The 16,957-nt window shown below is 38.1% G+C and overlaps 1 protein-coding gene across 7 annotated transcripts in view; it reads left to right on the top strand.

Annotated features, from left to right (window-relative positions):
- LOC129724986 (solute carrier family 12 member 4) overlaps window positions 1–16,957 on the top strand; it is a 318,737-nt gene that overhangs the window by 214,361 nt on the left and 87,419 nt on the right. For all 7 annotated transcript variants that reach the window (XM_055680331.1, XM_055680330.1, XM_055680329.1 and 4 more), the window contains 2 exons: window positions 12,687–12,807; window positions 13,295–13,428. In XM_055680331.1, the coding sequence (XP_055536306.1) occupies window positions 12,687–12,807; window positions 13,295–13,428 (255 nt within the window). The remainder of the gene's footprint in view (window positions 1–12,686; window positions 12,808–13,294; window positions 13,429–16,957) is intronic.

The raw sequence follows: 16,957 nt of genomic DNA, 5'->3' as shown, positions 1-16,957 counted from the left end.
TACTATACTATAACTAAGAGAGTATGGCTCTAAAATTACAAAATTTTATCGAAAATACTCCATTCCCTCCTGAATTGTCGTTTTGTACCACTGTACACTGTCTGCCATTATCGTTTATGCTGAAGTTAAATATAATTGACGGTTTTTTTTCGCTTTTTTGAAACTCATTCAGAAGTCCATATACGATACATCGATTTTCCAATCGAAACGAATCGCTTCGCATTCAATTGAAGTGGTTTTAATCCCAAACTGCCAAACCAAAACGGAATTCTTTCATGTCAACCGGACTAATCCTGCTTTTGATTGCTTCGTTTGTTATTCTATCTCATTTATCTGGTCCTGTTCTTAAGTACTCTAGAAATGTAACGCGCCCTACTCTCGATCCGTGTTTCGCAGCCCAATACGCCCCTGATTTCCAATTACGTTCTTGCACCCTTCTCAACTTCAGTCTTGCTTATCCTGACGAGTTTAACAAAATGCACCTTTCAAGCAATACCAACTTCTGCTATGCTGGCAATCATGTCACCATTAATTCTGTCGCTGGCATGGCATGGAACAGAGGAACTAGTCACACAAAAGACCCATCTATTTTTAATCACTAGTGTTCCGAGCATCCACCTGCATTGCAGCGCGCCTTTTGCCAGTTGTTTGCTATTGTTCGAAAACTCATTCAAAGCATCTGATATAAAAAGTGAGAAAATTCTCCGCCATAAGAACGAGTGGAAAATATTTTTACACAAAAGGTAGATTATATTGAGCTAGAAGTTTTACCTCTAACTTCTACCTAAATTAAATTCGTTTGATAAGAAACGAGCACGATCTGCCGTTTTACGGTTAAGTATTCAAAAGGTGCTATAAATCCTGCTAATTACCAACCGTAAATGTTGAACCAAGAAAAGGTTGAGCTCAATTATTGTTCGTCTACCGACGAGATCGATCCTCCTTTAAATCCTTACGGAGCTACCCATAACAAATTTGTACCTTTAACACCCGAATTTCATCGCTATCATTATTGGCAAAAGAGTTTTGCAGCAAGACATACAGTAAATCTCCTAGCGCATTCTCAAATGCCCAGCTACGAACAACATAAACAGCTTGATCCCTTCGAAAAATAAACTCGCTCTATGATGAGATATCTACCTACAAAAGCTATCCCATCTATGGTTCACTTTCAATATAGTATATATTACATATTCTGTATGAATATAAAAAAAGAAAAGTGCATACCTAGTATGGTGTCTTTGCAGCCACTTATTTTCCAAAAAGTAGTATAATTGATTTCTCAGCATATTTCAACAAAGTGATAAGTACCCTCGAGAAGCTCTACCAATTATTAACTTAGCGTCTGCTGGTCCGTAATATTAATAACCACTCTATTTGTGGCCTAGGCGTAAAGGGCACCGGAAGCCAAGCACAACTACAACGCAGCAGTAACACGTCCTCGACGCTTGTATCCATAGTGCGAGGCAGACGAGAGCGAACACGGATCCTTTTCATGAACTGTATAATACCACTTTCGGAATGATGCTTGAGACTGAATGGTTATGCAACCCATATATACGGTACAGAAAGTCTCATGGAACCTCGATTCAGAGCCACGTTGACCGGCCCAGCAGCCAGGCAGCAACAAAAGTGTAGGTACTCGAATACTGCAACTTTTGCTCGCTTCCCGCCATTTATACACTCGCAGAGCTCTGCAGATTGCAAGCAGTTTCTCATTTGTTCCCGGAACCTGCAAGATTCCACGCAGCACTTGACCTTAACACTGGTGCTGTTGGTAGAAGGATGTGAGAATTGCTATCCCCGGATGCTGCCAGTCACGCATTGTTTATTTTATTCCACATTCATCACAGTCTCACGGAGTTGTTGCTTTTAAATGAACTTCAAATAATTCATTACCGACACCCGTTAGTAAACAATGCAATAAGTTTGTTTTTATTTTTAGTTTATGAACTTGTAGGAAGTGGTTCGTGGATGGTGTGAATAAAAGCAAGCTCACTTTTCCCGTTTAACAATATGGAATGAAATTTTCATTCAGGTTTCGTTTTGAACTTTGAGATGTAGTGGAAATCTATTTAAATTGTATTCGTATACTGAAATCAATGCGCATAATCTTCACCCTTGATGCAGAATGATTATGAGTTGGAATATTAGAACATATCACGTCTAGCGATATTGAATGATTTGACAAGTTTTCTCAATTATAGCTTAGAGGAGTTCCTCTCATTGAATACAAATGAGCTTCTTGAAACATTATAGTTATAACCCGACTAGAAAAATGAAATTGGTAGTAAATAGTGATATTGAAAACGAAAATGGGAAACCCAGGCTTTCGACATTTTTGAATGTTTTTTTTCCAGTAAAATGAGCTTCTTTAACTGATTAATCTATCCTGGGAGTGGAACCAACATTCAAAATCTTCATATTGTTGATGTTACAACACTTTATGCTTATCGACCAGGTAATTTGATAACGCGCTTATAGACAGCGGAATAAATACATTGTTAGAACATTATTAGGCTCAGAGTACTTTGCGGTTTAATTAGCGTAACAATTCAATCATTATTTAATTTTGATTCAACTTTCTTCCAACCAAAAGAAATATCCCGTCTCGTTAAGTGGCATATATTTCTTATGTTAGCACATACCCCAAAATTTAAAGTCAAAAAAAAAATGTTTAAACGAAAATGGAAAAACATGAAATTTAATTGAAGTGAATCAATGGTAAATAGCAACAGAACTGGCAGAGCGTGTCATAAGGCGTCGACGAATTTTTCTGCTGTTGTCATTCTCAGAAGTCAGCAGTGAGTCCAGGCAGGCTTCGGAATGGTCACGATAGAACCACTTCTCACTGCGATAATCGTCTTCTCCTTCCTCTGGCGCTACCAAGGCTCGCTGTCTGAATACATTCTTAAACAAACATCTCAAATGAGTATCGCCATTACGACGTTATTTTCCTCAAACGTATTTTGACATTTTCTCTAGAAATGAGAATTACGCACGTTGAGTGCGTGTTTTCTGGAAGTTATTTATATCATTGATCTTGTAATAATATTTCTCAACATAAATGAACGAAGTAGACAGAAATAGGCCGAAATAACATCGCTAAACGATTGACAGTGTGCATCTCTTTGATACGTGAGTGTCGTTTGCCTGTTCATTCTGTGAGCTGAGCAACGATGCACATAGGAGTATTTGAGCCAAAAAGCTGGCCAAAAGTCCAAGTCGCTCTATTTTGGTAGTAAATGGATAGATTTACATCAAAAACGTGTTATTTTCGTATAATCAACACAAAAAAGTTGACATCCATTTAAAACGTCACCCAATATATAAAATATTACTTTGAATTCGCTTGCTCCATTTTTCTAGTGTCTTTTTACACAGAATATAAAACAAAGATTTCGAAATTTCCATATAAATCTTCATTTAATAAAATGTCAATAAAATAAAAGAGAGGAACCAGGAGGAAGGTTTTTCTTTTCGTATACTTTCAGAAGGCTTTGACCTCTCTGTTGATGAATAAAGTTCCAACGGGACTTGCCCGGAAGGTTACTAAATCATAAAATTAATTTCGCAATATTATGGATTTTTCGCGGCTGGTTTTCATAATCACTTATTTCGTAAATAATCCATGATTATTTTATGTATTCAACGTTTTAATATTGCAAAACATTTTACTTATTTTGTAGATTATGTCCTGTGAGAGAGAAAAACTATTTGACTTAATTTTTAATTTTATATGCCACCCGAGCAGTAGCACGTATTTTTCAAACTGACCAATTTACTGTGGAATAACTTTGACATATAACAGGTTGGTTTATGTGATAAGACACCAATGAGTTCTGGGATAACATGAGGGTATGTTTTAACTGAAATTAATTGAAAATAATGGAAATCGTGTATTTTGTATATCGGACTTTTGGCCAACTTTTTGGGTCAAATACTCCTATGTGCGATGGTTTGGTTGTTTTACATTTACGAGCGAAAGCCGACTGTGACGCACGCTAAGGAAGCGAGATCAAATGAAAATGGTGACCGTTTACAAGCCTGGTCCAGGTACACGAGCTCGTCTACCACCTCAGTTTCATCACCATTAATCAGAATTCGTAGTGGAAGGTTGACTTTGTCTTTTCTGGATACGCTTCCTTACATGTAGGTATTAAGTCTTCGAAGCGTTTATGGCCCGTCCAATTCGTTTGACTTTTGTCTTCAGTCTGATGTACGACTCCGTCATCTTCTCAAGGGTTCATGCTACGATATTGATCTCGTCAGTGAAGCCAAAGAGCCGAATGGACCTCCTGACCATCGTGCCACGTATCGCGACTTCCAAAGCGATGTTGAATAGCAAGCACGATCCATCACCTTGCCGTAACCCTTTTCGAGATTAAGGTGACTCGAAAGTGTCCCTGAAGCTCGAGCTACGCACATTTCCCAATCCACCAATGGCAAGTCGATGTCAGTTCATCCGGAAAACCGTAATCATCCATAATCTGCCATAGCTAATCTTGATCGATTGTGTCGTATGCCTATCTGTAATCGTTGAATACATAGTGAGTAGACAAGTTGTATTCACGCGCGGGCACTCATGAATCTCGACTGGTATTGCCCCACAAACTCCCTCACAAACAGTGATAGTCGACGGCATAAAATTTGGGAGAGTACCTTGTAGAAAGTGTTCAGCAGCCTGATTACACGGTAGTCGCAGCAATCCAACTTGTCACCCTTTTTGTAGTTCTTAAACCTTGGCAACAACCCAGTGTAGCACCATCACCACCGTGTTCCAACAGCTCGCTGGAGAATTGATCAACTTCACCTGCTTTGTTGTTTTTCAGCTGAACCTCCTGAAGGTCAGGGGCTGAAATTATGTCGCCATACGCGTGTACACCAAGATCTACTGACACATTCCAGCGTAACGCGACACCATGAGGAACCGACTTTGGTGTACATTTTAGGCTGGATATTAGAAATTAGCTTAAAGAGCATATGATTAAACAGGTCGTAAATAATGCCAACTAAATGTACTTTCTTATGACGGGTTGGTTTAGCAATTTTGATAGTTTTATCATGCACTGCAACCCGATTCATTTTGTAACGCGACACCATCGCTGAATTTCGCTTTTTCAACCTTCGATGGCATACGTTCAGATATCTGCTCTGCTGTAAGTTCTTGAACCCTGGTTTCTTCTAGACATTTGTTCCGGAGACAAAATCCAACAAAATGACATATTACAAAATAGAAAACACTGATTTTTTAGCAAAATGTTCCCAAAAACATTTCGGTGTGTCAATGGTGTCGCGTTACGCAAAACAGTCTCCTGCAAATGGTGTCGCGTTACGAAAATGCGAGCTTCGTAAATATGGGCATCATGATTAGTTTTTAGTCATACTATCTTCAGCAAAGTTGTTGTTTAGGTTAACACCAACAAGTTTGTGCTATGACATTTACATTTAGTTCAAAGTTACGCCGATGGGGGCGTTTCAGATTTATATTATTTCACCACTAATCGTACTGAGAATTATTTCCTTCATAAAAAAGTTATATCTCATTCAGATTTTAACCTTTTTTGATACAGTTTTTTTTAACTCAAGGGGAAACAAGTAGCTTATGCAAAGCTATCACTCCGCACCCTCCATTATTCGACTGTCAAACAAAAATAGCTGTATCTTTATGGAGCATTGGGCCCTTTTACTGAAGCCTCGGCGAGCAACTCGTCTCGTTTGGGTTTTTCTGCTACAATCTTACTCAAAATTCCACTAAAATTTCAAATTTGTTGAGATTTTTAAGAAAAAAAATATCAAAATGTACTTGAAATAAGCAAAGATATGTGAAAACACGTTTTTTGGGGTTTTTTGTGGCTTGTGTGTTGGAATATTAGGTAGTGTCGTAACCATCAATAACTGAGTTTGGTATGAATATTGTTAATTTATAATGTACCTAGAGTTTGATGAGTTTGAATGAATGTTGAAATTTTTTTTTGTAGTAGAATACTTCTCTCAGGAAGTTCGGCTACATAGGGATGTGAAATGAAAATCTAAAACCAAAAAAAGTGATATATATGTCCAATTTCAAATGCTAATAAATCGGTTAGTATTTGATTTATTAGCATTTGAATTTGTCGGCGTGTGTCGCCAGACTGCCATTATTCCCCCCGTGTTGGGGCAGCATGAAGACTGGAAATCAAATTTTAAACATCAAAATGCCTTTTTCAAGGCAAATAAACAAGTCACTGAAAGTTAATAATTTTTGACAACGCAAGCAAGCGTTCTGTGTTGGATCCTAGGAATTTAAATCTGTCGCGCCCGTCTTATTCACTGAATGTGAAATAGATTCCACAGTGCATGTCGTCCGTGTATTTTAATTCCCCCACTGTTAGGGCAGCTCAAAGGTTGCGATCAGCAACCGATTTTAAACCGCGCAAAATACCTTTTCCAAGGCAAATAAACAAATAATTGAAGATTAATAATTTTCTGGCATCAACACAAGCAGACATTCTGTGCGGAACGAACGCATTCACAAAAGCAGTTAGTTCGACTATGCAGAGCTAATATGAAGTCGATTCAATCAATCAGCATGAACATAATTTCGTCGTCTCTCAGCTGCCAAGTTGCAACATGATGCAACACGCAACAGCGAGCAAACAAAATCGCTTGATGTTACTAGCCGCAATATGGTTAGGGGTTAAATCGTTGCGTGTGTGAGAGCACCATCAGTGTTTATTCGCTAGATACAAAAATCAAATGCGAATTGTGGAATAATTCGTCTAAAGAACATTAGAAAATGGTACAACTGAAAAGAAAGGCGTGGCCGTGGCGTTTCTGGGAAAACTAGCTACATTCATCAGTCGGATGGTGAGCTGGATGGACTGTCTACTACAACGTTGACAGCAGTAGCAGCAGATATCAGCACTCAGCAGTAACAGAATATAGCAGCGGGTTGCGCCTGTGGCTGCCTTCAAATTATACAAATCACTTGCCCTGTGGTTGGTCACCACGTCTCAGGCCACTGCCAGGCTGAACGCCAACGCGAGCGATCGGGCGAGATTTTTGCCGTACATCAGCCGGCACTTCCTCTAATGGAAAAGTTGGATCATTTTGTTCAGAAGAATATTACTGTCGGTAAAATTACAGAGATGCGAGTGCATTATATCCGATATGGAATTGAACAATTGTTCTTTTGAGGACAAATAAAACACTTAATTTGAAGAGTTAATAGCTTTGGGTACCAGTAGCAGTATGGTAACAGCCTCAGCGGTAGGTGCAGCCGGTACTTCCATGAGGCCGATGTTATAAGGAAGTAAATGGAAGCGGCACGGCGAAACAGTTCGGGTGTGTTTAGACGCGCGTCATTTTTCGTTGTTGATATTATTCCCCACATGAAACGACGAAATTTCGTACGATAGTGGCGGTATTAGCGGTAGATGCATTTGCCAACACTTACTCTAGTAAAGCCGTGTCTAATTTTCAATGTGAAAACACCTCTCTATTGTGTTGGCCGTGCGCATTAGACCTCTGCCAGGCTAAACGCGAAAAGCGGCGCGAACCAATTCGCCCGGCCGTAAGTAGAGCTGTACATTAACCTACGGCCGGGTGAATAAAATAGAATCCCTAACTATGATGCCGTTCCTGAATGCGAAACCACTATTTTCCTGCTATCGGAGCATCCTTGCCGGTTGAGGGTTTCGGCCTTCCTACTGGCAACTGGCAACTACACAAGCATTCTGGATTTTGGCAATCAAAACTTCTGCTGGCTGTCTGATTTTCTGTGTGAAAACAGCCTTTAAGTTTTTTATCAGAGTGCCTGACTACGATTGTGTAATATTGTTTGAATTTAATGTTTACAAAGTTTTACAATATTCCTCTTTCTCCCATTCAATAAAGCAGATGATACGATGCCTTCGTCATACGCAAGTTCACCATAACTCTCGCTATCGGCGTAACACAAAGATGCAGTCAGCGTCATATCCGATTTTTTTTTTTTCAACAACAAACTGTCCCTTTTAGGACAACCAAACAAATGAATTGAAGATTCAATATTTTCTCGTTCTGAGCTTTAACCAAAAGTTAATTATCTTAATTTGAATTCACATGTACATATACTCTGACTGTTGAAACTTGTTTGCGCCGCAAAGAGTTTGTACTTTCCCTGTTCAGTGAGGTCGTATTTATATGTGCAAACTGAAATTGAGTAGTACTTCAACTTCTTTTGCACAGAATTTTCAATACTGGCAATGAGCGGTCAACATTTGTTTACTAGGAAAAATGACTGACATGCAAGCAGCCGGGTTAACTCTCTTGTAAAAGTATTCTACTTCAACCGGTCGTGGCTTTGCACACAACCCTCCTGTGATTTTATTGCTTTATTAAGGTGGTTGTTGGTGTGTTGAAAAGGTATTATTCAGCAACTCCCCAAGGAACGAAGTGAAGTGTAATTGGCCTAGTTGTTTTCGTGTTTCGGAGATTTGAGTATTGAAGACCAACGAGTTTCCATCGTTTGATATTTAGGTATATCGTTTAGGTATAATACGTTTTTAATTTTTGACTAGAAGTAAAAACATTACCAGAGTATATGTAGTATACGTGAGGTTTCTGTTTTATTCTCTGTCCTGTGGCAATGATTAGTGTTGATGTGTTTTTCGTAAATAATATGGGTGATTAAAGCAGTATTTACGCCAAAAAGCAAAGAAAAACACTAAACCTAGCAATTGAATCGATCGCTCAAGAAACAGCATAAGTCTATTTGGGGTTAAAATAGTCAAATACACTGTTTTACACTATCTTTGAAATTATAATATATTCGCGTTCCCATAATTTATTTTAATTTTAAAGCACAAAGATATTTTTACATTTTTAATGTTATCTGTAAACCATTTTAAGAATTTCTCACGGGTTTCCATTGGCATTGAACATGTAATGATCTAATTCCAGTCAAAAGCAAACTTCTCACTTCTAGGTGGATATAACTTGATGCAGATGAATATTATTTATCATGATTCCATGTTGTAGTATCAGTATACCCTGACAAAAGCTCAAAAACTCGTTTTTGGTAACTTTATAAAAACACATTAAATTTTCGTAACGCGACACCATAACTTTGACCCTATTGTAACTTTGAGTAGAATGCACCAATTTCACATACCAGCATATGCTAAGAAAGGTCTCATCGAGTACTAAGAAAATCCTGAATACTACTTTTCTACAGTTTGTAACATTTGCACAATACGAAAAAAACTACTATTTTTGTAACGCGACACCATAATGAAGGACCTGTTTTTCAATTACCTACCAATTGAATCTACAAAATAGCAGCAACAACTACGTTTAGGCCATGAATACGTCCATTAAAAAACCCTTTACTTTCTGATGTATCACATCCCCATAGCTTCAAAATAGTATCATTTAAGCATATTTTTTAAAAATAGTGTCAAAACTATGATTTTATTAATTTTTTTATGAGTGTTTTAATTCAATCATTTAGCCAAGTTTTGCATGTAAATTCAAATGAAACAAACGTTTTCCGTGAATTTCAATTTATCCTCTTTCACATACACAACAATTCTGGGTCAAATATGCAGTTTGAAATTTTGATGTCTAGGCGTAGAAGAGCTAGGAGAGTGTCTACTGTCACTTTGTCGTCGTCTTATGGTGCATCGCCGTTAAGGTGCTCTTCGTGGTACAGTTTCCACCTTTCAATGACCTTACACTTGTTCGTGATAAGAGATAAGATTACCGCGCAGGTCCCTACACATTTTGGGTTTGCGACACGTAATTTTGTTCAGCCTCTTGTAGACCTTTCGTGTGTCATTGACACGGTACATTTCCTCCATTTCTTCGTGATCTCGGGCTTATTACTGGTGCTTCTTCTTCCGACCTGCCGTATCGCGAAGATTTGGTCCGTGGGGGTGCGGACATCCATGAATTCCGCCAGGTATTGCTCCACTAACTTCCTCGCAAACAGTGATAGACGACGTCCAGGTTCCTGCACATTTCGGTTTGCAGCACGTAGCCTTTGCGGTAACTGTTCGGCTTCTCGTAGAACTTTCGTCTGTTATTTGCACGGTACAGTTCCGCTATCGCTTTATGACCTCGATCTTCTCGCTGACGCTTCTTTTACCGAAAGACGAGTTTTACCGGTTCCGTGCGCTCCACGTTCACCTGCGTTTAGTGTTGCAGTCTTCTCGCTCGTGCTGCATTCTTCTCTTCTACTAACTGTTACACTCGTCGTAGTTATTAATGCTCGGAATCATTGTACCTAATGCCACTCCAGCTGTACTCTTCAAGAGTAGCTGCGCAAAGTTGCTCTTTCGTGGGTAGCGCTTCCTCTCGCTGCTGCGCGTATTCCAGTGCAACCCCGGTATTCCGCAGTTGAGCAATTCTCGCTGTAACCATCCCACTGGTGACATGAGGTCTTTAAAAAAGAATATTTTTGTGTCTAAATGATTGAAAGTAGTGAAAAAATGAGAAAACCACTCTCATTAGTTCATATTGATGGACTCTTCGGGAATCAAGGAGTCAAACGGTTTCATTTTGAGCAATTCTTGATCTATTTATTGGGTGCTATCTTGGGTCTCGCCGCCATCTTAGATTTTATCAACAAATCGTGTTTTTGAGCAAGTTAGCAACCACTGATTTTAAATTTGACACTACCATTAGAAAGCTGAAAAAAAAAGACTTCGAGTTTACCCTGCCATTCAGATCACTTTTCGAAATCAAGCTTCGAAGAATTCAACGCATGACGCACGGGGTTGAATTGTTCGAAGCTTGATTTCGAAAAGCGATCTGAATGGCAAGGTAATGCATTTAAAAACATTTTTTCTCAGCTTTCCAATGGTTACATCAAATATAAAATCGGTGTTTGCGAACTTGCTCAATAACATGATTTTTGATAAAATCCAAAATGGCGGCGAATTGATTTCTACTTCAAATGAAAACTCTGCCACCTATCTTGAGAAGAAAAATAGAGCAGTAAGACGGATTGCTCATAATACCGCTTTTCTAAAAACCTTTTGTCCCCTTGGTGCCCGAGGGTTCTATCAATATGAACTAACGAAAGTGGTATTCTCATTTTTTTCCTACTTCCAATTATTTAGACACAAAAATATCCGTTTCGAAAGACCTCGTGTCTCTAGTTGGACGGTTTCAGCGAGAATTGTTCAGTTGCTCAAATTTGTTAGCAGCGTTAGAATTCGACGAGTATTCATGGATATTGCTGTTTTGGGGCGGCTTTTTGGCCTTCCATTACCCCCTGTCTCGCCGAAGAACTATTGTATCAACTCTCTTTATAGTTCCACGCTGACACCAGGATCAGCCGCCCCTAACACGAAAATCATACACTGTTTTGAGCCGCACCATCTTGGTGAACAGACGCTCGGGTCGACGAAGCATTTACTTTACCACCGGAGTATGGTTTACGCGCCAATGATCGCGTCGCTTCTCACTTAGCTGTTATCGGATGATAACATTGCCCAGGCACCGCCAGCCAGTTGTGTTCATGTTTCAGCTAGCATTCTATTGTAGTCATATGACTCGTAGAGGCGTGAGTTGCATAATGTTGGTTACCTTTCTAAAATTTCAAAAGCAACTCAATTTCCAAGCTCTGTGGTACGGCTGAAAAAAATGAAAACCATTTTTAATTTTTATTCCATCAGTGCAAACTGGCTACGTAGTAGGGTGTCCCAAAAAAATCGATGTTGAAAAAGTCAAGTTGCTCAGCCCCAATTTGAAAGATAATGTTATTCATAGCATTTTTGTAGAACATTTTTGAGAGCCCTGATATCAAATCGGGGGCTGAGATATTGGCATTTTTATATGTGATGAAAACTATGCATTTTAACAAATATATTAAATAACTGTTTTATTTTAGGAGATAAAAAATAACAATATTCAGAAAACAAATGCATTTTTAAATGGCTGATAACTTAGTAGAAGGTTTAAAAATTCGAAAAAATCTGCGAAAAAAGTTAGAACGAAAATTGTGTTTTTAGTGCCTTCAATAGAAAACTTAATGTTGCTCGTAAAATGTAAAAGATAGGAACATGATGTCTTCGGTGAAGTTTCTTGTTTTAAGATAACCTAAAACTCTGTCGAAGACACCTTGCATCTTTCTTTTTCTGATTAAAAAGTTAATTTTTTATCTCACTCATTGCTGGATTCGTCACCCATCTTTCTTCATAATGAGAAAAATTCACTTTTTTGTGATGTTCAATGGGCTCAGTGAGTCAAATAATTGAATGTGATGCTGAACTAAACCATGCAAAATATTCAAAAACGATCCCACAAAAATGAAAAAATTAAATGGAAAAATGTAGGAATCGAACAGGTTTGAACGAAGTACAAAAGAGTGGTTTTGTAGCTTGAAAAGGTCATTTTTTCATAAATCACGTTTGGGCAACCTGAAAACAATTTTTTAGAAAGTCGAAATGTTCTACAAAAATGCTATAAATAACATTGTCTTTAATTCAGGGCTGAGCACCTTGACTTTATCAACATCGATTTTTTTAGGACAGCCTACTACATAGTCAAACAAGTTAAATTATAAGTATTTCCATTATATGAATATGTTCGTTTTCGAGTATTCACAATATCAGGGCATTGATCAGGCCACATTCTTTACATGTTAGCAATTAAATTGTACCCGATTTAATATTTAACACAACAATAAATTCATAACATTTCCATTTTTTTTTCAGGATGAAATCCAAGAACGTCCACAAATCACAACACTCATCTCGTCCCTGGCAAACTACTCGAATACGATCCCCGCACCGACGGATCCAGATGCGAAACCAGCACCTGCCTCTGCCCGCATGGGTAAGTACACCTTTTTTCACTCGGTAATTGGACATGATTTTCACAAACTGAATGACAGTATCCGATATCAACGATTCCAACTAAAACGAGCATGGATCTCATTTACCTGGTTGGTAGCGGCCGACAAGGCAAATGAGATAACCCATACCTAATTATTCAATAGCTAACGAAAGAATTACGATAATACTAAAATAACCGGGTTATCGGCCAACTACTAAATGCTGGAATAACTTTACATTTAGACTATTATCCAATATTTAGCCGTATACTCACACTGGTTTTTATTTCTTTTTTTTTTTCCTATTGCTTTCCTGTTAAACATACTATCCTACTTCATGGGTCGTGGATTCAATACCTGGAAATGGAACATCCTGGGGTGAAATAACCAATTAAACGCGCAACTCATCAACATCCTGTTCGAAAAAAAAAAAAAAAAAACAACCAAAACCTATTTACTACTGACCACCACCACTTCCACTGTTACCAGGCACACTCATCGGTGTCTTTCTGCCGTGTATACAGAATATTTTTGGTGTAATTTTATTCATTCGTTTAACATGGGTCGTCGGAACGGCCGGAGCTATTTATGGGTTTTTAATTGTGTTATGTTGTTGTTGCGTGGTATGTTTACATTTTTTTATACAATATCTTTACTTTCGAGTCATTTCATCCTCTTCACGCACGTACCAACGTTAGAGCCTGTTTGATACCCGCATGTTCCTCCCCATACCCACCTTGTAACCACTTTATTTCTTCTATAGCATACGTAAGATAAACCTCCCCGAGTTGTATGATGTTATTAATCCGTTTTTACTTTGCGATTAATTACCTCACACGCGACCGCCATGCAAACAGATTCGATATTCCACAGCGTAGGCGGTGGATTTCACGCCAAATAACCTATATGGTAGAAGGGCCCAGATTTTGGAAATTTTTTTTGAGATTAGTAACTTTGTGAATTTTTTTATAAAAATTCAAACAATTTCTCATATTCAGTTTTATTGATAAAAACTGTTAGATTATAGAGTTTTTAAATAGAAATAGTTCAAGAAAAATGTACAATCTATGTACAATCTTTGACCTCTTTTTAAGCAGTAGACGTCCTTTTGGAAAGTGGTCGCTGTTCTGGAAAAAAATCAAGTACATATGCTTAAATTACCGGTGTCACCAAACTCACAAAATCACACCGAAATCTGACACAGTGTTGCCACCTTCATAGAGAAATTTACATGAAAAGCCTCACCGTGAAAACAACCGTAGCACGTTATTTGCGGGTAAATATAAATCGTCACTGGCAGTAACTCTCCTGTCAGGGAAGCCACACGCGACACTGGAACGCTTTACCACCCTTACCGTTTTAAATTTCCACCTCAGTGAGTTCTGTACTGTTTACCATTTTTACTTCATCTTATAACGAAAACATGAATGTCGCATACTTTGCCTGGGGCCGGATCTACCCACGCATTTGCGATAAATAAGCTATTTTAAGTGTACCTGGATGCGGTACGCTGTTGTCAAGCCTGGAACCTAACAATTACATGACTAAATTTTGTGAAGTTAAACTTTCCTACCAACGTAAAAGAGAAATACTTTTCCACGCATACTTCCAAGAACCCAAATTTGGTGGGCGTTCTCTCTTTAAATTTAATCTTTCTATCTACGTTAATCTTTAATTCTATTTGTCGGTTTCATGTTCATACCGCAAACGAAACGAAACGTAATCGTACCAATTTAGCTGACTACGCTGGAGTAACAACGAACGTACACTGAATTTAAATATTCATCTCATTGAAAGAAAATTGCGATTTCTTGTGTCTGCTTCCACAGCAATTATAGCGGACATCGTCGGCAATAATGAATGAGCTCCGACAGGGCATCCGATAAATGTTCCTTTTTGCGATTGGATGTCGCTCTAATAGACGAGTGCCAATTACTCCCGATTGATAAGGTCCAATCAAGGCGAAAACGGTTTGATTGTAATGCAGATTTCCGAGTAAACTACATTTTCCCGTTGTCTATTCTGCGTTGTCTGCTGAAACGGAAGCGCCACGGTTGATCAAAAGCATTGCTTTGAAACAGCGAGCCTCTGTTAAATGATTAATTAAACAACCCTCACTGACATTTTCGCGAAACCATCCTTTTGATTTTCCTCAAATCGTTAAAGCTTCGGTGGCACTTCAATATCACTGAAAATCGTCCTTTAAGCGAAGTAATAATATGCTAACTGGAAACACTCGCTGCTCATAGTAATTGGGTCTGGATAATCACAACACACGCTTCGTTAGAAGCTTCCGTCTGCCGAGGGCGAAAGGGCTTTTGATAAACAATCTTAGTCTACTCAGAAGTTGCGAATCACTGCGCTGTCGTTTTCCTACAGACCCCACTCCTGCGAATTCGACTTCAAATAGCAGTTACACACAGTACTGAGCTGACGAAAGTGTCGGATGATCGCTGCCGATTTTCGGTTCAAGAGTAACACTCATCCTCCCGTGACATTTACGCTAAGAACAGTGACGAACGAAAGGCTTAAAGCGTGCCTGCTAGCCGCACTTAACGGTTGGGATTTGTAAGGCATTCTCGACTCCGTAAGGCCACGGGGTGAAATTTCGAGCGACCTACATTCAGCAGTTCTTTATTGGTACCGTCGCTACCGAATGCTGAGTGGACCGAGAGAGAATCCAATCAGATTCTAAATCAATGCGACACTTTCCCGCGTTTCGTAGAATTGACATTTCATTGTTGCACCGAGCTGAACATCACTGCTGATAGTCGTAAACGATTGCAGACCTCTAAAATACAATTTCAACATGCATGGTAAACAAAATTATTGTGAAATTATTCATTGAAATTATGTTGGTTTTTTGCATACGTTCTTGATTGGTAGATTTTGTATCACCGCTGTTTAAATTTCAAGTTAATTTTTTGGCAACAACACAACTGTATTGTTGAACTATTGGGTTAATAAACTATGTCTGCATGTTCATATTCTCTTACCGATAGGTTGAAGCTAAAATGTGATATTTGTAATTGAATATGCATCAGCCCCTCATCGCTCGCCTATATCCGCATGAAATAAGAGAAGCAATTATGCGCTGAGTTATTTTAACGGGATTCAATCGATCATCGTTGCCAGCGGCACGCAATCGAGTGGCGCTTTCTATGCGCTGTTCCAAATTCATAAGCTACCGGTGACTGTTACGAGCCAACATAAATCACGATAATATACTGGGAGCCGCCAGAAGCGCTGCCACCGCAAAAGCTGGTAATATCGTGATTAATCTTTCATTATGTAGAGATTCCGACGTGCGTGTGGAATTCGGTGAAAAACCAAATGGAACAATCAGCAGGACCAATGAATGCGGTCAACTCTCGGGTGGAGTGTAGAGCTTCGAGAATAATTTGATTATTCATGAAAAGAAAAATTACCCATCATGTTGGGAATGGCTTCAAAAGGGAAGCGAATGACAAACTCAAACGGTGATGAACTGACCAAAGAAGAGGAGTTCGAGAGCTGAATGCAAATTTGATTGTTGAATAAACATTTTTAGTTCAAGATTATCTTTATTTGTTATTAATTTTTAACTTAATTATTGAAATTATAGCAATCAAATATTTATGACATTTCGAATTTTTTTTTTTAAATTTTCGATATTTATGAGTTTTTAAATTTTTGACATCTTTGACAATCTGAATGTTGTTGACAATATTGACTCTTTTGGCATTTTTCAAGATTTTAAAAATGCTAAAAATGCCAAAACATGTCAATATTGAAATTATTTTTTTATATTTTTGACATTATTACCATGTTAAATGTTTTTGATATTTTTGACGATTTTGGCATTTTTGATAATTTTGATATTTCTTACATTTTTGATATTCATGGCATTTATAACATTTACGTCATTTATGACATTTATGACATTCATGACATTTATGACCTTTATGACATTTATGACATTTATGACATTTATGACATTTATGACATTTATGACATTTATGACATTTATGACATTTATGACATTTATGACATTTATGACATTTATGACAATTATGACATTTATGACATTTATGACATTCATGACATTTATGACATTTGTGACATTTATGACATTTATGACATTTATGACCAAGGATGGAAAAACTCGTATCG

The sequence above is a fragment of the Wyeomyia smithii genome, chromosome 2 (assembly GCF_029784165.1).
Source record: "Wyeomyia smithii strain HCP4-BCI-WySm-NY-G18 chromosome 2, ASM2978416v1, whole genome shotgun sequence".
Lineage (NCBI taxonomy): Eukaryota > Metazoa > Arthropoda > Insecta > Diptera > Culicidae > Wyeomyia > Wyeomyia smithii.
The sequence above is the reverse complement of the archived record's forward strand: the minus strand, read 5'-3'. Positions and strand labels throughout refer to the sequence as shown.